Genomic DNA, 26,097 nt, shown 5'->3' with positions numbered 1-26,097 from the left:
GGCCTGGTGTGCTCCTGCAGCTCCACACTTCTTATCTCTTGCTCCAATTTTCTGCTTATTTTCGCAGCACTTGCTGACACTGATTTACAAATATCTATCTACTAATTACATCTTTAGTAAAATTACTATCAAGCAAAGGTTACCACGAAACATCAAGATTACTATAAAAATTCACCTGATTTGATAGTGCCTTTTGGGACAGGAAATCTGTCATCCTTATTTAGTCTTGTTTATATGTGGCATCGAGTCCAATCCAGTGTAGTTGACTCTTAACTGGCCTAGCAAACTACTCAATGATACCAAAGTAAAATCACTGTGGGATTATCTTCACCACATGGACTGTGATAGTTCAAGGGTAATGAAGGAATGGCAGCAAATATAGGCTTTGCCAGTGCGTTCTGTGTGTGTTTTGATGACATGCAGTATGCAATCTCTTTTAAGGTAGATTATTTGGACTGTCAAGCAACCTTTGACAAAGTCCCACATAAGAAATTAATGTGTAAAATTCAAGTGTCTTGGATTGAAGGTAGTGTTTTGAGATGGGTAGAAAATTGATTAGCAGTGAGGAAATAAAGCACAGGAATAAATGGATCTTTTTCTGAATGATAGAAAGTGGTATACCATAAGGATATATGCTACTCACAATTTATGTTAATGATTTAGATGAGGGATCTAAATCTAATATCTCAGAATTTTCTAACAGATGACACAAAGCTGGGTGGAAGGTGAGCTGTGAGGAGGATGCAGAGATGTTGCAGTGTGATTTGGACAGGTTATGAGTGGACAAATGTGAGATTTATCCATTTTAGTTGCAAAAACAGGAAAACAGATTACTATTTGAATGACTGGAAATTGGGAGAGGGGAATATTTGAGACCAGGATGTCCAAGTGTTTAGGTAGTTGCTGAAAGTAAGCACATAGGTGTGGTAAGCAATAAAGAAGGCAAACTGTATGTTGGCCTTCATAGTGAGAGGATACAAGTACAGAAACAAGGATGTCTTGCTGCAGTTGTACAGGGTGTTGATATGGCCACGTCTGGAATATTGTGCCCAGTTTGTGGTTGGACCCGTCGATACTGAGGAGGGAGGAAGTAAACAGGTTTTACAGCTTCTACAGTTGCTGGGGAAGGTCGCATGGGGCACCTTCATTTCCCGCTTGGGAACTCTACAGCCTTCTGCACTCAATATCGAGTTCAACAACTTTAGGTCTTGAGCTTTTTCCATGTCCTTTGTCCAACCCCCACACTCCGGGCTTTGTTATCATATAGTCTGCTATTACACAGAGCCCATTGTCAGCCATTAATGGGGACCATTAATAGCTATTCATCCTCCTATCCTGACCATTATCCATTCCTTTGTCCAACAGTTCTCTTTGTATGGGATCTATCTCCACCAATCATTTCCTCCTCACTGCTTAACCCCTCCCCATACCCTACTTTCTGCATAAAAACCAACATTTTCCTAACTACCATCAGTTCTGAGGAAGGGTCACTGGACCCAAAATATTAATTTTGATTTCTCTCCACAGATGCTGCCAGACCTGCTGAGCTTTTCCAGCAATTTCTGTTTTTGTTTCACTTTTTTCCATATTGCTCTCTATTTGTCAAATCTTTTCACACTGATTTAACCTGTCTGTAGCTTGTTGTAGCCTCCTTATATCCTGTTAACAGTTTACTTTCTTACCTATCTTTGCATCGTCGGTAAATTTGGAAATCATACCTTCCATCCTTTTCATCTAAGTCATTTATATATATTGTAAACAGTTGAGATCTCAGCACCAATCTCTGCCACAGACTATTCGTAATGTCTTGCCAAAAATAACCATTTTGCCAATTCTCTACTTCATGTTAGCCAGCCAGTCTTTTATACATTCCAGCATATTGCCCCGTATACCATGAGCTTTTATTTTATGCAGTAATCTTTAATGTGGCACCTTACCAATTGCCTTTAGAAATCCAAGTATAATTCATCCACCAGTTCTCCTTTATCCCCAGCACTTGTTGGGTCCTGAATCAGTACATTGATTAGAACATGACTTTCACAAAACCTTATTGACTCTGGCTGATTGCCTTCAACTTTTCCAAGTGCCCTGCTATAACCTCTTTAGTAATAGACTCTTTAACATCTGTAATTGGGAAAATGTTAAGGTAACTGGCCAGTAGTTTCCTGCTTAACCTCTCTATCTTTTTGATTGAAGGAGTTACATTCGCTGTCTCCTAGTCAAATGGACCATTATTGAAACCAATAAGTTTTGGAAAATTAAAATTTGTGCCAGCTCCTTCTTTTTAAGACCCTCAGTTAAGTCCATCTGTCCACAGGCTCCAAAAACTTACTCAGTACAACTCTGTTGATTGTGATTTTCTTGGGTTCCATCAGTTCTTCCATTCCCCAGAATCATATGGTATAGAAGAGGCTCTTTATTCTGTACTGCGAAAAATTTATATTAATCACACTTTCTAGCATTTTGCCCATAGCCTTGAATGTTATGAAATTTCAAATGCTCATCCAAGTACCTTTTTAAAGGTTATGCGGTTTCTCACCTCAGCATACTGAATGGCCTGGACAGAGTGGATGTTGGGAAGATATTTTCATTTGTAGGAGAGACTAGGACCTGAGGGCACAGCTTTAGAGTAAAGGATTAGAACGGAGATAAGGAGAAACTTCTTTAGCTAGAAAGTGGTGAATCTATGGAATTCACTGTCACAGAAGGTTGTGGAGGCCAGATCATTGAGTACATTTAAGACTGAGATAGATAGATAGGTTCTTGCTTATCAAGGGGATCAAGGGTTACGGGGAGAAAGTGGGAGAATGGGGTTGAGGAGCTTATCAGCCATGATTGAATGGCGGAGCGGACTCGATGGGCTGAATGGCCTAATTTCTGCTGCTATATCTAATGATCTTATGATCTACCCTCCGATGCAGCGCATTCCACCTTCCCACTACCCTCTGGGTGGAAAAGTATTTTCCTCAAATTTCCTCCTGCCTTTCACCCTAAAATTATTCCCCCTCATTATTGACCCTTCCACTATGGGGGACAGTACCTTTCTATCTACCCTGTCCATGCCACTCATAATTTTATGCACCTCAATCAGGTGCTGTCTCAGCCTTCTCTGCTCCGAAGACAACAGCTCAAGTTTATTCAGCCTCTTTTCATAGCTAAGTTGCTGCAACCCTGGCAACATTCAGTGAATTGCCTATGCATCCCCTCCAGTGCAATCACATCCTATTCATAATGCAGTGACCAGGACTGCACACGATACCTCCTGCTTTGGCCTAGCCAAGGTCCTGTAATGCTCCAACATAACTTCCTTATTCTTATAATCTATACCACGATATAGATGTGCTGGTGTTGGACTGGGGTGGACAAGGTCAGAAGTCACATGACACCAGGTTACAGTCCAACAGGTTTATTTGAAATCGCAAGTTTTCGGATTGTTGCCCCTTCCTCAGGTGAAGTGAGAGAGAAGCCCACAGGCGCAGAATTTATAGGCAGAGGCTTGTTATTCAGCTGTTGACATTTTACTCACGCCATTGGACACTCTTGATCACCGCCAGTGATCTTTTATTCAGCCTTTCGACACTCCACTTTGTATGATCTTTTGATCTCTCTGCCTATAAATTCTGTGCTTGTCTGCTAATCTTTCACTTCACCTGACGAAGGGACAAAGTACCGAAAGCTTCTGATTTCAAATAAACGTGTTGGACTATAGCCTTGGTGTCGTCTGACTTCTGATCTAATCTATACCATAACTAATAAAGTTGTGTCACATACGCCTTCTTAACTACCCTACTAACCTGCCTTCTGGGATCTGTGGACAAGCATCCCAAAATCCCTTTGTTCTTCTGAGCTTCCTAGTGTCCTGCCATTCAATGAGTACTCCCTAGTTTTGTTACTTCTTCCAAAGTGCATCATTTGACACATTTTTTTTTATTCCTGAAAATAGCCTTGGACATTGAATTTATGGTCTTCTATGTCCATTTGGATCTGTTCAGCTCTGCCCATTCAGTGAGAGCGCTTTCACCCTCACCATCTTTCCATTCACTCATCCTTCGTTTTTGTCAACAGCATTAAAAACATCATTTTTCAGTTCTCTTCAGTTCCGAGTAAGTCATTGGATTCAAAACATTAGGTCTGTTTTTTACTTTTCCAATAATACCAGACCTGCTGAGTTTCTCTAACACTTTGTTTTTATTTCTTTTATTCTTCATTCATTCACAGGATGAGGACATCACTGGCTAGGCAACATTTATTGCCCATCCCTAGTTGCCCAGAGGGCAGTTAAGAGCCAACCACATTGCTGTGGATCTGGAGTCAATTGTAGGCCATACCAGGTAAGGATGGCAGTTTCCTTCCCTAAAGGGCATTCGTGAACAAGATGGGTTTTTCGAACAATTGACAATGGATTCACGGTCATCATTAGATTCTTAATTCCAGATAATTTATTGAATTCAAATTCCACCATCTGCCATGGTGGGATTCGAACCTGGGTCCCCAGAACATTATCTGGGTCTCTGGATTTTCAGTCCAGCAATAATACCACTAGGCCATCGCTTCCCACTTATTTGACTAGTAGTTCAGCCGCACATGAAAAAGTTGTAAATGATTATCCTGATAGTCATAATCTCTCATAGAATTAATTTTATCAATTTAAGTTAGAAACTTGGAGAGGTGATGACATAGTGGTATTATCACTGGACTGTTAATCCAGAGACCCAGGTGATGCTTTTCTGAAGAAAGGTCTAAGCCCGAAACGTCAGCTTTCCTGCTCCTCTGATGCTGCTTGGCCTGCTGTGTTCATCCAGCTCTACACCTTGTTATCTCTGATGTTCTGGGAACCCAAGTTCAAACCCAGCCATGGCAGCTAGTGGAATTTGAATTCAATAAAAAAAAAAATCTGCAATTAGGATAATGATCATGAAATCATTGTCAGAAAAATCTATCTGGTTCAAATGGCTTCACCAATGTCCTTTTGGCAGGGAAATTGCCATCCTTAACTGGTCTGGCCTATATGTGACTCCAGACCCACAGCAATCTGGCTGACTTTTAACTGCCCTCTGGGCAATTAGGAATGGGTAATAAATGCTGGCCTATCCAGCAACACCTTCATCTTGTGAATGAATTTTAAAAAAAGTTACTTACATTGTATACTGGATATATGATTTATGTGATAGATAAACAAGAAGTGTATTGATTCATTGAAATTAGAATGTACAATAAATAGGCGTTTGTGGTGCTAGGGTTAATAAAAGCCCCAAGCATTAATCTCCATCCAGAATACTAAATGCATTTTCAGTTATTTTCAAATGATTGCATGATGTTTAATTATATCCTTATAACTCTATTCAAAATCTCTTGGTCAAAGGCTGAATTAAATCCTATCAGGATTGATTTCCTGTCAAACTGATGCATTAATAAGGCCATTAGGGACAGTGGGACAATGTGAACAACCAGATTAAACAATCACTCAATTTACATTTATGAACTCAACTGGCACTCCCTGCTTAAAAATCAACTATTATTGGCACGCTTGGCGTATATTCCAAAATCTGCTTTGATTTATTTATAACTATGCTGTCCTACCTACTATTAAAAGTAGTCAATAATAACTAAGAATTCAGTGACCTATTCACCCTTACACTTTACTTCAGCTATAATTATTAACTGTAGTTGATGGGATGACCTTGAACCAAGAGGAGAAAAACCATTCATCAGATCAGAGGCTTCCAATGATCTGCATAAAATGTTAATTTACAGAGGGTTAAAAAAAACAGAAACTAATATTATTTGCAATTAAAGCTTCAATATATCCGTCAACAGTATTTATACATATACCACACATACCTTATTATCACCAATGTTGTTAACGAGCATATTTTTATTACAGAGTTATTCCCTATATTTTTTGAGATTCTAATTGCAACCCTCCTTCCAATTTGAGCTTTTTCTTGCAGTGAATTATCTATAGAAATATTTCCTATGAATCATTTTATAGCTCAGAAATTGAAGAGTTGAAACAGAGCCACATACGATTCGGTCTAAAATAGCATTGTGTCTGTAAGAAATGCACCAAGTGTTGTCAGCAAGGTTGCAGGCAGAAGTTGTCACGTGATGCAAGATCTAGAAGCAAACAATAGGCACTAGCTCAAAGAAAGGGAAGACTGGGAACTTAATATTCCTGACTTCACAGTATTCAGGAAATCTAAGGAAAAGAAAAAAATTTTGGTGAGGTTGGTAGTAGTATTATTGCTGTACCATTAATCCAGAAACTCGGCTAATATTCTGGGGCAAGAAGGTGTAGAGCTGGATGAACACAGCAGGCCAAGCAGCATCAGAGGAGCAGGAAAGCTGACGTTTCGGGTCTAGACCCTTCTTCACCACCACCTGCAAGTTCTCCTCCATGCCACTTACTGTCCTGACCTGGAAATATATCGCCATTCCTTCACTGTCGGCGGATCAAAGTCCTGGAATTTCCTCCCTAAGGGTATTGTAGATCTATCTACAGCATGTGAATCGCAGCGGTTCAGTAAGGCAGCTCACCACAACCTTCTCAAGGGCAACTATGGAAAGGCCCGAAACGTCAGCTTTCCTGCTCCTCTGATGCTGCTTGGCCTGCTGTGTTCATCCAGCTCTACACCTTTTTGTCTCAAATTCTCCAGCATCGGCAGTTCCTACTATCTCTGAATATTCTGGAGACCCAGGTTAGCACTCTGCCAGAGTAGGTGGTGGAATTTGAATTCAGAACAAATAACGAATCTGTAATTATGAATTTACTGATGATCATGAGGTCATTGTCGATTGGTGGAAAAACCCACCTGGCTCATTAATGCGCTTCAGGGAAGGAAATCTGACATCCTCACCTGATCTGGCCCACATTTGACTCCAGAGCATTAGCAACTGCCCTCTAAATGACCTAGCAAGCCATTCAGTTTTATCAATCACTACGTCTCAACAAAGAAATGAAACTGGATGGACCACTGGCATCAACCTAGGCACTGGAAACGATAATGGTAAGGATAGCCCTGTCAACCCTGCAAAGTCCTCCTTAATTACTTCTGCGGGCTAATGCCAAAATTGGGAGTGCTATTTTTCAGACGAGTCAAGCAACAGTCTTGACATAGTCGCACTCATGGAATCATACCTTACAATGTCCCAGATATCACCATCACTGTCCCTGGATATGACTTGTCCCACTGGCAGGATAGACCAAGTAGAGGTGGCGGCACAGCAGTATACAGTTGGGCAGGAGTTATCGTGGAAGTTCTCAACATCAGCTCTGGACCCTATACAGTCTCACACCTTCGGATTAAATGTGGGCAAGGAAACTTTCTGCTGATTACTAGGTACTGTCCTTCCTCAGCTGATGAATCTGTACTCCTCCATGTTGAACAACACTTGGAGGAAAAACTGAGGGTGGCAAGGGGTCAAAATGTACTCTAAGTGGGGGATTTCAATAACCACCACCAAGTGTGGCTTGGCAGCTGCACACTGATCAAGTTGGTTAGGTCCTAAAGGACATAATTGCTAGATTGGGTCAGCAGTAGGTGTTGAGGCAACTAACGAGATAAAAACATACTTGATCTCCATCCTTGCCAATTTGCCAACTGCAGATGCATCTGTCCATGACCACCACATAGTCCTTTTGGAGACAAAATCCCACCTTCACATTGAGAATACCTGCTGTAATTTTGTGTGATACTACCACCGTACTAAGTGGGACAGACTTTGAACAGATCTAGCAAATCAAGAACAAGAACAAAGTTGCTGGAAAAGCTCAGCAGGCCTATCAGCATCTGTGAAGGAGAAAACAGAGTTAACATTTCGGGTCCGGTGACCCTTCCTTAGAACTTAAGACTGGGCATCTATGTGGTGCTGTGGGCCACCAACAATGCCGAATTGTACTCCAGTACAATCTCATGGCCCAGCATATTCTCTACTTAATCATGACCATCAAACCAGGGGATCAGCCCATGTACAATGGAGAGTGTAAGAGGGCATGCCCGGAGCAGCACCAGGGATACCTAAAAGTGAGCTGTCAACCTGGTGAAGCTACCAAACAGCAAACTTGCATGCCAAACAGCATAGCAAGTGACAGACAGCGCTAAGTGATCTCACAACTAATGGATCAGATCTTAGCTCTGCAGTCCTGTCACATTGGGTCATGAATGGTGGAGGACAATTAAACAGCTCACTGGAGGAGAAGGCTCCACAAATACCCCCATCCACAATGACGGAAGACCCCAAAATATCAGTGCAAAAGATAAGGCCGAAGCATTCACAGCAATCTTCACAGATGTGTCAAGTGCATGATCAATCTTGGCCTCCTGTAGTGGTCCTGAGCATCACTGTTGCCAGTATTCAGCCAAGTCGGTTCAGTCATATGATATCAAGAAATGGTTGGAGACACTGGCTACTGCAAAGGCTTTGGGCCCTGACAGCATTCCTGCAATAGTACTGAAGACCTGTGCTCCAGACTTGCTGCTCTCCTAGCCAGGCTGTTCCAGTACAGTTACAACATTGGAATTTACTCGACAATGTAGAAAAATTGCCCAGTTACATCCTGTACGCGCAAAAAAACAGCAGGACAAATCCAACCTGGCCAATTACTACCCCATTAGCCTACCCTTGATTATCAGTAAAGTGATGGAAGGTGTAATCAACAGTGCTATCAATAATCTGCTCAGTGATGCCCAGTTGGGTTCCATCAGGGCCACTCAGTTCCTGACCTTATTACAGCCTTGGCTCAAACATGGGCACAAGCGCTGAATTCTCGAGCCCTTGATACCAAGACCACATCCGACAGAGTATGGCATCAAGGAGCCCTAGCAAAGTCGGAATCAATGGGAATCGGTAGCAAACTCTCTGCTTGTTGCTCTCTGCCACATAGGAAGATAATTGTGGTTGTTGGAAGGCAGTCATCTCAGCTACACAAAATCTCTGCAGGAGTTCCTCAGGGTAGTGTCCTAGGTCCAGGCATATTCAACTGCTTCATCAATGACTTTCCGTCCTTCAGAAGGTCAGAAGTGGGGATGTTCACTGGTGATTGCATAATGTTCAGCACCATGCACAACTTCCCAGATACTTAGGCAGTCCACACTGAAGTGCAGTAATATCTGGACAACCTTCAGGCTTGGGCTGATAACTGACAAGTAGCATTTGCACTGCACAAATGCCAGATAATGACCATCTCCAATAACAGACAGTCTAACCATTGCCCCTAGAAATTCAATGGCCTTACCATCTATCAACATGTTGGGGGTTACCATTGACCGGAAACTCAACTGGACTTGCCACGTAAACACTGGCTACAAGAACAGGTCGGAGGCTAGGAATACTGCAGCAAGTAACTGCCTAAAGCCTATGCACCATCTGCAAGGCAGATATTTCCCACTTGCCTGGATGGATGCAGCTCCAACAACACTCAAGAAGCTTCTCACCATCTAGGTTAAAAGAGCCTGCTTGATTGTACCATATGTACAAGCATCCACTCCCCCCACTACCGATGCTCACTAGCAGCAGTGTGTACTGTCCTCAAGATGTACTTCAGAAGTTCGCCAAATGTCCTTCGACAGCACCTTCCAAACTCATGACCACTTCTAGATAGAAGGACAAAGACAAACACATACGTGGGAATACCACTACCTGCATGTTTCCCTCCAAGTCACACACCATCCTGATTTGGAAGTATATCAGTGTTGCTGGGTCAAAATCCTGGAATTCTCTCCTTGAAGGCATTGTGGGTCTACCTACAACACATGCAGCAGTTCAAGAAGGCAGCTAATCGCCACTTTCTCAAGCGCAACTACGGACAGGCAATAAATGTTGGCCCAGCCAGCAATGCCCACGTCTTACGAGTGAATAAAAAAGCAGATTGTTTTTGCACTGTAGTTCATCTGGTATAAGTATACCTATCCTGGTGTTAGGAAGTGAGTTTGGATTTTAATCCAATGACAATGTGATTCCAAGTAAGGATGATATGCAGCTTGTTTGGGAACTGTTCATTTGCTAACCATCTCCTTCCAGTTGTAGAGGTAGCAGGCTTGAAAGGGGCTGCCAAAGAACTCTTGGTAAGTTTTTCCAGTGCATCTTGAAAATGGATGATGATCAGTCCATTGTGCCTATGTTGACTCTTTGATAGACAATCAAATAGAAACATAGAAAATAGGGGCAGGAGTTGGCCATTCAGTCCTTTGTGCCTGCTCCACCATTTAATGTGATCATGGCTGATCATCCAACTCAATATCCTGTTCCTGCTTTCTCCCTATACCCTTTGATTGTTTTAGCCCTGAGAACTATATCTACCCCCTAACTGAAAACATTCCATATTTTGTCCTCAATCACTTTCTGTGGCAGAGAATTCCACAGACTGACCACTCTCTGGGTGATGCCTTAGTGAGACCACATCTGGAAAATTGTGTGAAGTTTTGATCTCTGTCAGAGCAGGAGGTCTTTCCCTTCATATAGACTCGCAGCGTCATACAGCACGGAAACAGACCCTTTGGTCCAACTCTTCCGCACTGACTAGACATCCCAATCTGATCTAGTCCCGTTTGCGAGCATTTGGCCCATATTCCTTTTTAACCCTTCCTATTTACCCATCCCGATGCCTTTTAAATATTGGAATTGTACCCACCTCCACCACTTCCTATGGCACCATACACGCACCATCCTCTGCATGAAAAAGTTACACGTAGAATCATAGAGTCCTACAACACGGAGACGGGCCCTTTGGCCCAAACAGGTCCATGCCGACTAAAATGTCCATCCATGCTAACCCCATTTCCCTGCACTTGGCCCATATCCTTCTAACCTTTCCTATCCATGTATTCATTCAAATGCCTTTTAAATGTTGTAAATGTACTAACCTCAACCACTTCCGCTGGCACCCATATGCGTCCCACCCTCTGTGTAAAAAAAAAAAAAAAAAAAGTGCCCCTCAGGTCCCCGTTCCTTTAGACCTCGATTCCCCAACCCTGGGAAAAATACTGAGTGCATATACCCTATCCATGCCTCTCTTGATCGTATACGCTTCTATAAGATCCCCTGCCTCCCCAGTCCCCTACGCTCTAAAGGAAAATGTCCGAGCTTGTCCAGCCACTTCCTATAATTCAGTCCTTGGCAACATCCTTGTAAATTTCTTTTGCACTCTTGCCAGTTTAATAACATCCTTCCTATAACAAGGTGACCAAAACTGAACACAATACTCCAAGTGCAGCCTCACCAACGTCCTGTATAACTGCCACATAGCTTTCTGACTTCTGTACTCAATGCCTTACTAACGAAGGCCAATGTGCCAAAAACCTTCTTCACTGCCCTGTCTACCTGTGACTCCACTTTCGGAGAACCATGCACCTGAACTCCATGGACCCTCTGTTCCACTACACTCCTTAAGGCCCTGCCATTCACCATGAAATCCTAGCTTGATTTGATTTTCCAAAATGCAATACCTTGCACTTATCTATATTAAACTCTATTTGCTATTTCTTGACCTACTTCCACAGCTGATCAGGATCCTGCTGCAATTTCTGATAACCTTCCTCACTGTCCACAATACTACCTATTCTAGTGTCATCCGCATATTTACTAATCATGCCTTGTACTTTCTCATCCAAATCATTGATATAGATAACAAACAGCAATGGGCCCAGCACCGACCCTTCAGGCACACCACTAGTCACAGGCCCCCAGTCCGACAAGCATCCTTCCACTATTATTCTCTGCTTTCTACCATCAAGCCAATTGTGGATCCAGTTTGCCAGCTGTCCCTGGATTCCAAGCAATCTACCCTTCCAGAGCTGCCTACCATGTTAGGCCTTATTGAAATCCATGTAGATTACGTCTACCATCCTGCCCTCATTAACCTTCCTGGCCACTTCATCAAGAAACTCTAACAACTTTGTGACGCATGATCTCCCACACACAAAGCTATGCTGACTAATCCCAATTCAAACCCTGTCTTTCTAAATACATGTATATCTTATCCCTCAGAATTTTAAGTAACTTACCTACCACAGATGTTAAGCTTACTGGTCTATAATTCCCGTGTTTTTCTTCTCAGCCCTTCTTAAATAAGGGCACAATATTCGCTACCCTCCAGTCTTCCGGGACCTCACTCGTGGCTAATGCTGATGTAAATATTATTGCGAGGGCCCCTGCAATTTCTCCTCTAGCCTCTTGTAGGGTTCTTGGATATACCTGGTCAGGGCCAGGAGATTTATCCACCTCATACATTCTAATATTTCCAACACCACCTCTACTGTGATATGGACTATCCCCAAGATATGACCACTAACTTCCCCAAGTCTTCATGTATTTCTCCATGGTAAACAGAGAAATATTCATTGAGTACCTCATCCATCTCCTGCAGTTCCATACATACATGTCCACTTTGTTCCATGAGGGATCCTGTTCTCTCTCTAGTTATTCTTTTTCCCTTAATATATTTATAGAATCTCTTTGGATTCACCTTAATCTTCTCAGCCAAAGCTATCTCATGTCCCCTTTTCACTTTCCTGATTTCCTTCTGTAAACTCCTGTCTCCCCTGTATACCACCAGGGATTCCCTTGATCCCAGCTGCCTATTCCTGAATCATGCCTCCTTTTTTCTAGTCAAAGCCTCAATATTTCTTGTCACCCAGGGTCCCTACTCCTGCCAGCCTTGTCCTTCACTTCCACCGGAACGTATAGACTTTGAACTCTAGCTATCACAATTTTAAAAACCTCCCATTTGCCAGAGGTTCCTTTGCCTGCAAACAAACTACTCCAATCAACCCCTGCAAGCGCCTGTCTAATTCCATCAAAATTCATCTTGCCCCAATTTAGAACTTGAACCTGTGGACCAGTTTTGTCCTTCTCCGTAACTATTTTAATATTAATAGAACTAAGCTCACTGGTCCTAAAGTGCTCCCCCACTGTCACTTCAGTTACCTGTCCTGCCCTATTTCCCAAGATTAGGTTGAGTTTTGCCCCTTCCCAACTAGGACCCTCTATATACTGCTTGAGGAAACTTCCCTGAACACATTTAACAAATTCCACCCCATCTACTCCCTTAACACTATGATTTAAAATCCTCAAGTGCTTTTTAAATCTTTCCCTTCTCACCTTTAACCTATGCCCTCTAGTTTTGGACATCCCTGCCCTAGGAAAAAGACTTTGACTGTTCACCTTATCCATGCCCCTCATGATTTTATAAACTTCTGTAAGGTCACCCTTCAGCCTGTGACGCTGCGGGGATAAAAACCCCTGCCTATTTAGCTTGTCCTGGTAACATCCTTGTAAATCTTTTCTGCACCCTATAAAGTTTAACAACATCCTTCGTATCATCAGCAGTAGGCTAAGGTTCTGGGATAGCAATGTTAAGGGCAAAGAATGGGATGAACCCCTGACAGAAATACCGAGAGCTTTCTTGATCAAAATTGGATTGGTTACAATCCAATGAGGAAAGGTGCACTAGTCCTGGAGAATGAAGTGAGGCAAATTGAAATACAGCAACCTTTTATTAACTGGCACCTATGGGACCAGGAGCGTACTGATTGATCAAATATTCTGGTTCATCAAGCCGTCCACATAATCAATGTAAAGACACAAACTAAGTAAAATAAATGTAATGCAGGAGGTATGCACTGTTATACTTTCTTTCCAGCAAATAATAATTTAAGTAAAACTTGCCGGCAGAGAGCCTTCTCACTCGCACCCTCAACTGACTACTCAACATCTCAGCGATCGTGATAATGAAGTTTACCACCAGTATTTCGGGGATATAATTTTTACTGGTTTATCAAGAGTGCCGGTTCATAAGTTGATGGTTAAAACAAAGTTTGCTGTATTTCAGTGGAAGAGCATATGGGGAAGTGATTGTAATATCAGTTCAGAATAGTTATGGAAAAAGGTCAGGAGCAATCAAGTTTAAAGATATTTGGCTGGAAGAAGGTTAACTTCACTGAGTTAAAAAGGGATTTGGTTCAACTGGATTGGATTCAAAAATTGATGGGCAGAACAGTAATTAAATGATGTGAGGTCTTCGAAGAATAGACTATTTCCATTGGGAAGGAAAGTGAAAGGGCATTTAAGACTAGAGCCCCTTGGATGACTAAAGATATAGATCTGAATATGAGCCGTCGCCAGAAACAGTATAGAAATGGGTAGGAAATGAGCATAGTAGCACCACATTTTCTGAAGAAGGGTCTCGACTTGAAACATCAGCTTTCCTGCTCCTCTGATGCTACTTGGCCTGCTGTGTTCATCCAGCTCTACACCTTGTTATCATAGTAGCACCAGCTGACATGTCAGTTTCCCGTCAACATGGGCTGCATACAGGAGATAGAATGAAACACCAAGAGTGAATGTAGGGCAGGGTTGGATGGGCCATATAAGTAGGTGGACAGCGCAGAGTGGACTGCCCAACATTTCCTCAACTATCTTGGGCCATTTTAGAGCCTTGGCTTGCCACTGATAATATGCAGGGAGGGATCTCCTGCTCTGACACCGTGCTCCAAGGACACATCTGCCAGTGGCAAGACCTGCTCCTGCTGAAATAGCTCCCACCATCCTGATACATCACTCTGCTCACTGAAGTTCCCTCCTCATCTTTCTAAACTCTAGTGAACACAGTTCTAACCGATCCAGTCTCCCTTCATATGTCAATCCTGCCATCCCTGGAATCAGTCCAGTACATGTTTCGTTTACTTCCTCCATAGGTAGAACATTCTTCCTCAGATAAGGAAACTGAAACTACCAATAATTCTCCAGGTGTGGTTTCAGCAAGGTCTCACCCAGCCAGGCTGTAGAATTCTCTACCTCAAAGTGGTTGAGGACTAAACATTGAATGATTTCAGTAAGGAGTTAGATATAGTTCTTAGGGCTAAAGGGGTCAAAGGGTATCTGGAGGAAGCAGGAATAGGATACTCAGTTGGATGATCAGACATGATCAATATTAAATGGTGGGGCAGGATTGAAAGGCCAGATGGCCTCAGTTTTCTATGTTTCTATTAGATTGTCTGTAAAGAACCAACAAAGGCACAATGAGCTGATTATCACCCTTCTATTCTGTATCATTCTATGACTCATCTACAGATTGTCAGTCCTACTCATTTCACAGGTCCTACTCAATTGAAACTAGCCCATGATTTCTATATTTATCCATTGTAAAATTGCTTACAGTAGTTTTGTAATTTTCTGCAATTTCTGTACTTTTGGAATCAATGTTTAGAGAATAGTCTTAGTCTTATTGTTGCTGCAAAGTCCTATGTGTACTTATTCCATTCTAACTTGGCAAATTGCTCATCATCTTCCTAAAATCTTACAAATTTACTGGTAATTAATTACAAATTTAGTTTGGTTTCCAGATCCAGAAGATAAATAATTCACTTTTTCGGAATGAGTGATGTGTACAGAGGATATTGCAAGTGAAGCTTGAGCATTTCATTGTTCTTTAACACCCCCCACCCACCCCCCAACTGAAAATTATAGCCTTGTATTTCATAACAACCATCAGTGTTCTTTTATGACTAGGTCTGTGAAAGCAACGTAATAGTAACAAATGTAGTAACGCTGCAAAGTAATTGTATCACGTGACAAAGTAATTGGGAATGATATGTAGTTCTGAAAGTTCAGAGAAAAATTAAAAGCCCATGCAATAATGGGAATGAATTGGTACATTGTAAATCAACAATCATTTTGACTCATGTTTATTGCATTGAAGTACTCCCTAAAATCTGTTAGACCTTGAATAGGCCTGAGCACTGTACTGTGCTTTGAAATGCTTCAACATTATATTAATTCCTGTGTTTGGCAGTGTGGAGTGCCAATTTCCAATTTTTGTTGCTAAATAAACACTAGAAACTAGAATTGCATCTGCCGTGAGCTGCCAAAATTCTCGTTTTGGTGCCAGGCAAGAAATTATTTTGAATGAGCACAACAGATGGGACATGGTGGCTCAGTGGTTAGCACTGTTGCCTCACAGCGTCAAAGACCCAGATTCAATTCTAGCCTTGGACAACGGTCTGTGTGGAGTTTTCATGTTCTCCCTGTGTTTGCATGGGTTTCCTCCGGGTGCTCCAGTTTCCTCCCACAGTCCAAAGATGTGCAGGTTAGATGGATTGGCCATTCAAAATTTCCCATAGTGTCCATGGATGTGTAAATTAGGTGGATTAACCATGGGAAATCCAGGGTTACAAGGATAGGGTAGGGGGGTGAGTCTGGGTGGGATGCTCCTCGGAGAGTTGGTGTGGACATGTTGGGCTGAATGGCCTGTTATCACACTGTGGGGATTCTATAATTCTATGGAGTGTTCCATTTTACCCCATGAACCTGCTCTGTTGTTCAGTTGGATGGTGGTAATGTAACATGACCCTTTTTATAAAATGGTTCATGCAGCACGGTGGCTCAGTGGTTACCATTGCTGCCTCGACAGCACCAGGGACCCAGGTTCGATTCCACCCTCGTGCGACTGTCTGTGTGGAGTTTGCACATTCTCCCCGTGTCTGTTTCCTCTGGGTACTGTGGTTTCCTCCCACATTGCAGGCTAGGTGGATTGGCTATACTAAATTGCCCATAGTGTTCAGGGATGTGTAGATTAGGTGGGTTATAAGGGGATAGGTCTGGGTGGGATGCTCCTAGGGTCGGTGTGGACTTGTTGGGCTGAAGGGCCTGTTTCTACACTTTAGGGATTCTATGATTCTATGAACTTGCAGGTGGCGATAAGATTAGGGTTAGGGTAAAAGTCAAAACAGCTACTTAATGTCAATGATATCAATAATAGCATACATCTAATGTTCATCAATTTGGGTGTAAATTCTCCTGGCCTGACATTTTGATTCAATTTCCTGAGATCGACTAATCTTGGTGTCAGGTATGGTGAGTTTTAAAAGGAGTTTGTTTGCCTGTGGCCCCCAGAAAGTGTTCAGGAAATAGCTACAAGGGCTGCCAGCTGTGGAAATGGACTTTGGGAAAGACCCATCATAATGATCAGTGACTGCAACACAGCTGTTAAAACAGCAATAAAATAAACATCAATCCAGATTTTGTTGCCTAATCATGCCAACTAATGCCACCTTATGGCCTCACACCCTCATTACCACTCATTAACTTCATAAAACCATACAACCATAAGAAATAGGAACAGAACTACTCTGTTCAGTCCATCAACCCTGCTCCGTCATTCAATAGGATCGTGACTGAACTGCCATTCCTCACATCCACTTTCCTGCCCTTTCCTCATAACCCTTGATTCTTCAACCATCAAGAATCCATCTATCTCAGTGGGTAGCACGTTTAGTGAGCTGGTCACACCACAAGTAAGGACTACACAGGTGGAAAAGCATTGGGTGACCACCAGGAAGCCTTGCAAATGTAGGCAGGCAGTGTAGGAGCCTACTCAAAGCCTACTCAGGGATGTGTAGATTAGGTGGGTTATAAGGGGATAGGTCTGGGTGGGATGCTCCTAGGGTCGGTGTGGACTTGTTGGGCTGAAGGGCCTGTTTCTACACTTTAGGGATTCTATGATTCTATGAACTTGCAGGTAGCGATAGGGTTAGGGTTAGGGTAAAAGTCAAAACAGCTACTTAATGTCAATGATATCAATAATAGCATACATCTAATGTTCATCAATTTGGGTGTAAATTCTCCTGGCCTGACATTTTCATTCAATTTCCTGAGATCGACTAATCTTGGTGTCAGGTATGGTGAGTTTTAAAAGGAGTTTGTTTGCCCCTCTCAAACAGATGTACTGTTTTGGGCACTGTTGAGGGGATGGCCTCTCAGGGGAAAGCAGCAACAGCCAAGTTTATGGCACCATGGTTGGCTCTGCTGCACAGCAGGGGAGGAAAAAGACTGGGAGAACTTTAGTGATAAGGGACTCGATTATAAGGGGAACTGATACGAGTTCTGTGGCAGCAAACGAGACTCTTGAATAGTATTTTCCCTCCCTGTTGCCAGGGTGGGGATGTCTCATAGCAGCTGCAGGCCATTTTAAAGATGGTGGGTGAACTGCCAGCTGTGGTGGATACCAATGATGTAGGTTAAAAACAAAATGAGGTCCTGCAGCAGGAATTTAGAGAGCTAGAAAGTAGATTAAAGACGGAGACTACAAAAGTTGTAATCTTTGGATTACTTCCAGTGCCACATGTTGCTAAGTATAGGAACAGGAAGATAGGTCAGATGAACCCATGGCTAAAGGAAGGGAAGGCTTTAGATTTTTGGATCATTGGGACAGATCCTGGAGGAGGTAGAACCTGTTCAACCTGGACAGGTTGTGCCTGAATTGGAATGGGTCCATTATCCTTGTTCGGAGGTTTCCTCATGCCCTTGGGGAGGTTTAAAACTGATGGGGCACAGAGTAGACGTAAGGTTGGAAGCAAGGCCCAAGGTATAGAAGGAATGTGAGGACACCTCAGTAGGTGGAGAACACAGGCAGGATAAGGCACATGGGACTCTAGAAAGCCATATTGTATCTATTTTAATGCAAGGTGCTTGACTGGTAGGATGAATGAACTTAGAACATTGATCAGCACATGGGAGAAGGATAGCGTTGCAATCACAGAGATGTGGTACATGGTGGAAGGGAGGACAGGTCTGGCAGCTCAACATTCAAGGGTATAGTAGGTTCAGATGCAGTATGGGGAGGTGAGAGAGATGGAGGCATTGTATTATTGATAAAGGAAACTGCCACTGCAGTAATGAGGGAGGACATCCTAGAAGGATCTTCAAATGAGGCCACCTGGGTAAAGCTTAGAAATAAAGAAAGAGTGATTACCTTGTTTTTGGATGACATAGACATGGGCCTGTTTCTATGCTGATGATGGTATGACAAGTATAAACAAAGGCTTTGTCACAGCTCTCTGTGGCAAGGAGTTCCAAAGGCTCTCAACAGTCTGAGAGAATAAATTTCTCCTCTTCTCAGTCTTAATTTGACACCCTTTAATTCTGAGACTATGCCCTCTGGTTCTAGACTCTCCCATGATGAGAAACTTCCCCTCAGCCTTTATACTGACCAAATAAAAACTGAAAGAACTGCAAATGCTGTAAATCAGGAGCAAAAACATAAGTTGCTGGAAAAGTTTAGCAGATCTGATAGCATATGTGAAGAAACATCAGAGTTAATGTTTTGGGTCCGATGACCCTTCCTCAGAACTAACTAACCTGTTTAAACTTTCTTCATAAGACATCCCCTCTATACCAGGTATCATCCAAGTGAACCTTCTCTGAATTGCCTCCAATGAAATGAAATCTTTCTTTTAATACGGGCTGCAAAACTGGTCGCAGTACTCCAGACATGGTCTCATCAGCACCTTGTACAACTGAAGTACGACTTCCCTACTCTTATACTCCAACCCCCTTGACATAGGCCCTTCGGCCCAACAAGTCCACACCAACCCTCAGAGCATCTCACCCAGACCCATTCCCCTATAACCCACCTAATCTATACATCCCTGAACACGACAGGCAATTTAACATGGCCAATCCACCTAGCCTGCACATCTTTGGACTGTGGGTGGAACCCGGAGCACCCCCACGCAGACGCGGGGAGAATGTGCAAACTCCACACAGACAGTTGCCCAAGGATGGAATCAGAACCCAGGTCGCTGGTGCTGTGAGGCAGCAGTGCTAACCACTGTGCCACCATATTAGTGTGCTAGTTTTCTGTGTTTCATGCACAAGTACCCCCAAGTCCCTTTGTGTTAATATTCGGTTCTTCAGTTCTCCCTTCCAAAATGAACAATGTTGCATTTGTTAACTTTTTGCCCACTTACTTAACCTATCAATGTCTCTCTGTAAACTGCTTGTATCCCTCTCACAACTTGCCTTTCCACCTACTTTTGTGTCTTCTACAAATTTGTCTACAGTACACCCACTTCTTTCCTCTAAGTCATTAATATATATTATAAACAATTGTGGTCTCAATACAGATCCCTGTGGAACCCAGTTGGTCTCAGGTGGCCATCCTAAAAAAGTGGGATTTGAACCCAGGTCCCCAGGGTTTCTGGATTAACAGTCCAATGATAATACCATGAGGCCAATGCCTTCCTCATAGTTTCTACCTTCTTAACACCACTTTAACAATTTTAAATGCATGTAGGGCGACAATCAAAATATGAACTGATAAGCATCCCACAATGATATTGAAGGATTGTGAAATCAGCCTTGGAGTACAAATTCTATAATGATAACCCTCAGGCCTATATCAACAGGCAAAGCAAACTCCGCAGACAGTTTTTCAAAGCTTCAAAGCTCAGGAGACATAAATGCTTTGACAGTTCCTGGAGTTCTGAAGATTTGTTTATATAGTAAATAAAATGTTGACTGTTTGTCTGTCCACAGATGCTGCGAGACCCGCTGCATTTCTCCAGACCTTTGATTTTATTTTAGATCACCTTCATCTGTAATAATTTGCTTTTCTGACGTTTCCCTTGATAGTCCCAATTAATTTACCCACGTTTTCATGTCCTCTTTAAAAATCCGTATTGGTACTAGACCTCTCCTAAAAGTCATCTTGCCTCTTTTAAAGGTGTTCCCTGCACCCATCTACAAGATTACATTATTTCTGCAAAGAACTCCAGCAGCCTTATATCTTCTCCTGAAAGGTGTAAAACCAACAAGTCATGCTTTTGATATTCCACTAGTGAAAATTAGATTTACTTGAAGGCAGCTGCGATTAGGCACCTGCAAATGTTAATGTGAAACACAGATGAATGACTGCCACCAGTACCCAATGAAAATGGTGGGTGCTAGCTGTGAGAGTAGGACTTCCAGTGCTATTTTGGTTACCCAGTCCCTCATTATGAAGATTCAAAGAATTTTCTAGGTTAACAAACCAAGCTTAGTTTGATCAATGAAATTGGAGGCAGTGATGTAGTGGTAATGTCACTGGACTAGTAATCCAGTGATTAAGCTACATTCCAGGGACACAGGTTCAAATCTTACCATGGCAGTAGGTGAAATTAAATTTGATTCATAAAGTCTGGAATTGAAAGTAGTTTCAGTAGCTGTAACCCTGAAGTTGTCATTGGTTGTTAATTATTGTAAAAACTAACAAGTTATTTATGTCTTTCAGAGAGATAAATCTGCAGTCCTTGCCCAATCTCACCTATGTGTGACTGCATTCACATGGTTGATTCTTAACTGCCATCTTGATTGTTAAGCAAGTCGCTCAGTTAAGGGCAATTAAAAATTGGTACAAATTTTGCTCTGTCAGCGAAGCCTACATTGCATAAATAAAGAAGCGAAAACTAACGTCAGCTCACATTTATATTTGGTCTATTCCTGATGCAAACATGTTTATCTGATAGCTGTATATTTTTATGTTTTTGTGTGTGTATATATAAAGGTCTAAAATTTTTTGAGTTTGCTGATAACATTTCTTTTCGAACTAGCTTCTCAGGGTTATGGCATCAAAGATGTTGCAACTTGCAGAAACCTTGTGCTTTGAGGAAATAAATAGCCATGAAATTCAAGAGACTTTACTGTTGGTTCAAGTATCTGCATTAGTGAAAGAACTTGGCTATGTTGCAGCAATCTTCAACGTAAGTAATCCTACTTTTAAATTGTTTTGTTTATTTCAATTAATTCATGGGATGTGGGAGCAGCTTGCAAGGCCAGCATTCATTACCCATCCCCAGTTGTCCTTAACATGATTGGCTTGCTAGTCCATTTCAGAGGGCAGTTAAGGGTCAATTACAGCGCTGTGTGTCACATATAGGCCAGTCCGGGTAAGGAATGCAGATTTCTTTCCATAAAGCACATTAGTGAATCAGATGGGTTTTTATGACAACTATAGCTCGTGGTCACATGAGGTAGCTTTTAATTGCAGATTTTGCAGAATTCAAATTTCACTATCTGACATGGTGGCGTTTCAAACCTTTGTCCCACAACATTTCACTGGGTTTCTGGATTACCGATCCAGTAACACTAACATTAGACCACTGCCTTCCCCTAATTCTTGAAAGGTTAAATGAGTAAAGAGGAAAACGTCTGAAAGTAGCCAATTGTACTTTGCTTTGTTTCTACTTTGCAGTATCACACAAATTGTATTCTCCATTAACAGAATATTGCCGTCAAGCCAAAAAGTCACAGCCAAAAATGAGTTTCTGTGCCTGTACAATAGCAAGTAGTAGTTTGCATATCCCAATGACTGGAAGACTGTATCAAACAACATGTACATTTGACTTGTCTGCAGCAGGTGGCGTGACAACTGTTCTAAGCAGACACATTTGCAAAATTCAGAACATAGTGTCCAATATTTGATGTGGTTCTTCTAGTGGACAACATGTAGTATTCTAACTGTGCTAAGAATCATACCAGAAACCAGTTTAAAGAAATCAGTCAGCCCAGTCTGATTCATTTGGACATTCTCGAAGCCATGTATTCATAAACAGGTCCTGTTCTTAGCAGGCAAAGAGAATAATGTCACATGTTGTACCTTTGTAAAGATAGTTTGCTTGTGTTTCAGTCCTGATGTGTGCAAGACAAAAACCTTCAATTTCATGTCTGTTTTCAGCAAAATTTCAAACAATTATGAACTAAATGAGTTGATGCATGGTTGTTTAACTGCCCAATCTACTTTAATGACAAAATTCATTTTAAATATTCTGACATAAATTATTTTACTTAAAACTAGACAACTTACCACAATAAAAAATATGGGACTGGACTTTTACTCAGAGGTGACAAAGAAGTGGAAGCATTGGTTTAATGTCAGGAAACTCAACATGTCCTGAAGGTCCTGCTGAATTTAATTACAAGACCAGATTAACATTTGTTTTTCTTCATTTTTGTGTTGCAGTCAGTCAGATTGAGAGGTTGGTGCAACAATGGAGTGGTGAGGAGGTTGGGGCCTGGAGACTTGAGACCTAGCAGCCATTATGTGAGAAGTTGAAGGCCTACATGATTGGACACAGGTTGGGAGAACTGGAGAAAGAGATGGGAGGAATGGATGTATTGGTTAGCGGATCTGATTGGTTAGTAGGAAAACACTTACCCATAGATCCAGCAGTCCTTGCAATCCTTTAGCTGCTGACTTCCAAAGTTCAGGAAACCCAGCAAGTTGGAATTAAATTTGAAATTAGAAATTAGAGATCAATATGACTTCCCACAAGAGATTCCTAATATGAATGCCCTGCTTCTCACACAAAGAGTAGTTAAGGTCTGAAATCCACTGCCTGAGATTGTGATGGAGGAGGCTTCAATCAAAGCATTCAAAAGGAAGTTAGATTGTTATCTGAAAAGGAAGAATGTACAAGGTGAATTGCTTATTTAGAGATGCTGTACATGTAGTAGGGCAAAAAGTGTCTTTCTGTGCTGCAACAATTCTGTGATTCATTAGGTTAGCTTTAATACAGCCCCTCATGGCAAAAAACATAGTGGTGATCCCATTTAATAAGGGGTCCCACGTCAGCTTCCCAACAGTTTCAAAACCTACCACGCCAGTTTGGTTGGAGTGGGAACGTTGGAGGTTGAACTCATGGCCTTTGGCAGGGTGATATCATTTCACAAAGTCAAGGTGTTACAGCACAGAAGGAGGCCATTCAGCCCATTTGCCCAAAAGACCTGTTAAATGAGCATCGTATCCCAGTGCCAATCTTCCATTTTTTCCCCATAGCCTTGTTCACTATTTTTATCTAAATAATTGTCCATTGCCCTTTTGCATACCTCAAATTGAGCCTGCCTCCTCCACATTACCAGGGCATGCATTCATACCCTAACTGCCCACTGTCTGGAAAAAAATGTTTCCTTGCATCGCTCTTGCTTCTTTTGCATAATACTTTAAATGTACACACTTTTGTTCTTGTTACTTTTACAAGCGGGAACAGTTTCTCCCTATCTTGCCAGCTCATCATTTTGAAAACTTCTGTCCAATCTCCTGTTAGCCTAATTTCCTCCCAGCAGAATAGTCCTAATTTCAGTATTTTCCCATAGCTGAAATTTCTCATTCGTGGAACCATTCACATCCTTCCTAAAATGTTGTGCCCAGAACTATACACAGTAATCCAGCTGAGGTCTCACTAGTGCCTTCTCCTTAATCTCACTACTGAAGCAATTGTGACTCATTATCCATGCCCCCATTGCAATGTAATAGTGAGTCAGCCATGAAATGTGGGTCTTCCAAAGTCTTGAAGAAGGCACAGAAAACTTTTTTCAGATTTGTCAACAGTGTTCAGGAAGATCCATTGCTCTGTGCCTGGTTGAAGGACTGGGCAGTAGGAATTGGAGGGTGGGGGTGATGCTGGAAGCTACACCCTGTCGTCACCTCCAGCGTACTTGATCACAATGCCTAACCTCTGGCTCCCCACCACACACTGCCGCCACCCTCACACCCACTTCTAACCTCTGCGATGACTATCCTGCAGTCTCCACCTTGCGTTCACTGCCTTTGGTCTCCGGTCTTTCTTACACTAGCCAATTGTGGATGAGTTGCCAATATCTGCCACTGCCCTTGCATTTGGTGACAGCACTTGGAGCCCGATCAGAGTCTGGCAGCTGTCAGGCAAGATTACTGCCTCCATGGACCTCCACAGTGGTTAACTGACAGTGGCCACAAGTTTGAGTTATAAGGAGAGGTTGGATAGGTTGGGATATTTTTCCCTAGAACATAGGAGACTGAGAGGTGACCTTACAGAGGTGTATAAAATCATAAGAGGCATAGATAAGGTAGAAAGCCAACAGCTTTTCCTCTAATAAGGGAGTCTAAAACTAGAGGGTATAGGTTTAAGGTGAGGGGGAGAGATGCAATAGGGTTCAGAGGGGCAATTTTTTTACACAGAGGATAGAGAGTGTCTGGAATGGGCTACTGGTATGGGCTGCCAGAGGTAGTGGTGGAAGCGTGTACAGTTTCATTATTTAAGAAACATTTAGACAGGTACATAGATGAGATAGGTATGGGCAGATATGGATCAAATGCAGGCAAATGGGACTAGTTTAATGGACAGATTGCGCCGAGAAGCTTGTTTCCATGCTGTAGACCTCTATGACTCTAAGTGCTTGAAGGAGCACTGTGAACTGATGGGAATCGCCACTATTTCGCTATTGGTGAGAGCTCTGTTAGTCCAATAGGATCTCAGCCATTATTACTACTTAAATTGCTAAACTGAATCTTGGTTTGTTAACCAGCCTCCTTCCCAATTCCTTTTGAGCCAGTACTGGGTAGGCTGAGATTGAGATTCAGATCTTTACCATTTTAACTTCCCACCTGACCCAAACCACCTTTTTTTTTGGGTAAGGAGGCTGTTAAAATTCCTCTAATGGTATTAATAAACTAGTGTTAATGATAGTGGAGAGTGGAGTAGATTGTCAAAGTTTACTTTAGACTTCAGGCAAAGGTAAAATGGAAACAACTACCTATTGCTCGCTGATGCCAAAATAACACTTAAAACCACTAAAGAACTTCTCATGAGAATCTCTGCAGTGGCACTTAGATTTCCTTCGGTCATGGGAGGTTCATTTCTATAAGCTAGCAATTGAAATAATGATTGTTCATCAGGCTTCCAGGCACATGGGTATTCCATTGAATTCCTTTTGGAAGACCAGTTGAAATTTGGGCATGAAGGAATGAAATCAGTATGACACCAATGACTCTCCTACAATGGAAAATAATCTTCCGCATCTGCACTGTCAAGTCCCTAAGAATCTTGTGTGTTTTAATTAGGTCTGTCTCATTCTTAAGAGTGCAGATTCAACCTACTCAACCTTTTCACATAAGAAAATATCTCTTTACCTGGGATCAACCATTGAACTTTGTGTCAACTGCTTCCAAAGTCAGAAATCTTTCCTTAGGGAAGGGGACTAAAACTACTCAAGTTATTCTAGGTGTGATCTAACTAGTTTTGGCAAGACCTCTGTATTTTTACACTCCATTCCCTTTGAAATAAATACCAACATTCCATTGGCCTTCCGTATTATGTGCTGAACCTGGATGCTAGCTTCCTGTGATTCATGGACGAGGGCTTGAGAAATGCTGCTGAAGAAATTCGCTCACAACAGTTGTCTTTGAGTTTGGGTGAGCATTTCTAGCATCGTGCCATTATTTTGGAAGCTTGACTCGTTTGATTCTGCCAATGAAGACTGGGACGAGTATGTGGAAAGAATGTGATTTCCTTTTCTGGGCAAACG

At 42.1% G+C, this 26,097-nt stretch overlaps 1 protein-coding gene across 8 annotated transcripts in view; it reads left to right on the top strand.

Moving 5' to 3' along the window:
• Window positions 1-26,097, top strand: part of ccdc142 (coiled-coil domain containing 142) — a 164,882-nt gene that overhangs the window by 91,274 nt on the left and 47,511 nt on the right. For all 8 annotated transcript variants that reach the window (XR_007263052.1, XM_048601969.1, XM_048601951.1 and 5 more), the window contains one exon: window positions 21,366-21,515. Coding sequence is in view for 7 of the 8 variants with exons in the window: in XM_048601969.1 (XP_048457926.1) it covers window positions 21,366-21,515 (150 nt within the window). In the remaining variant the exon portion in view is untranslated. The remainder of the gene's footprint in view (window positions 1-21,365; window positions 21,516-26,097) is intronic.

The sequence above is a fragment of the Rhincodon typus genome, chromosome 1, assembly GCF_021869965.1.
Source record: "Rhincodon typus isolate 14 chromosome 1, sRhiTyp1.1, whole genome shotgun sequence".
Lineage (NCBI taxonomy): Eukaryota > Metazoa > Chordata > Chondrichthyes > Orectolobiformes > Rhincodontidae > Rhincodon > Rhincodon typus.
The sequence above is the reverse complement of the archived record's forward strand: the minus strand, read 5'-3'. Positions and strand labels throughout refer to the sequence as shown.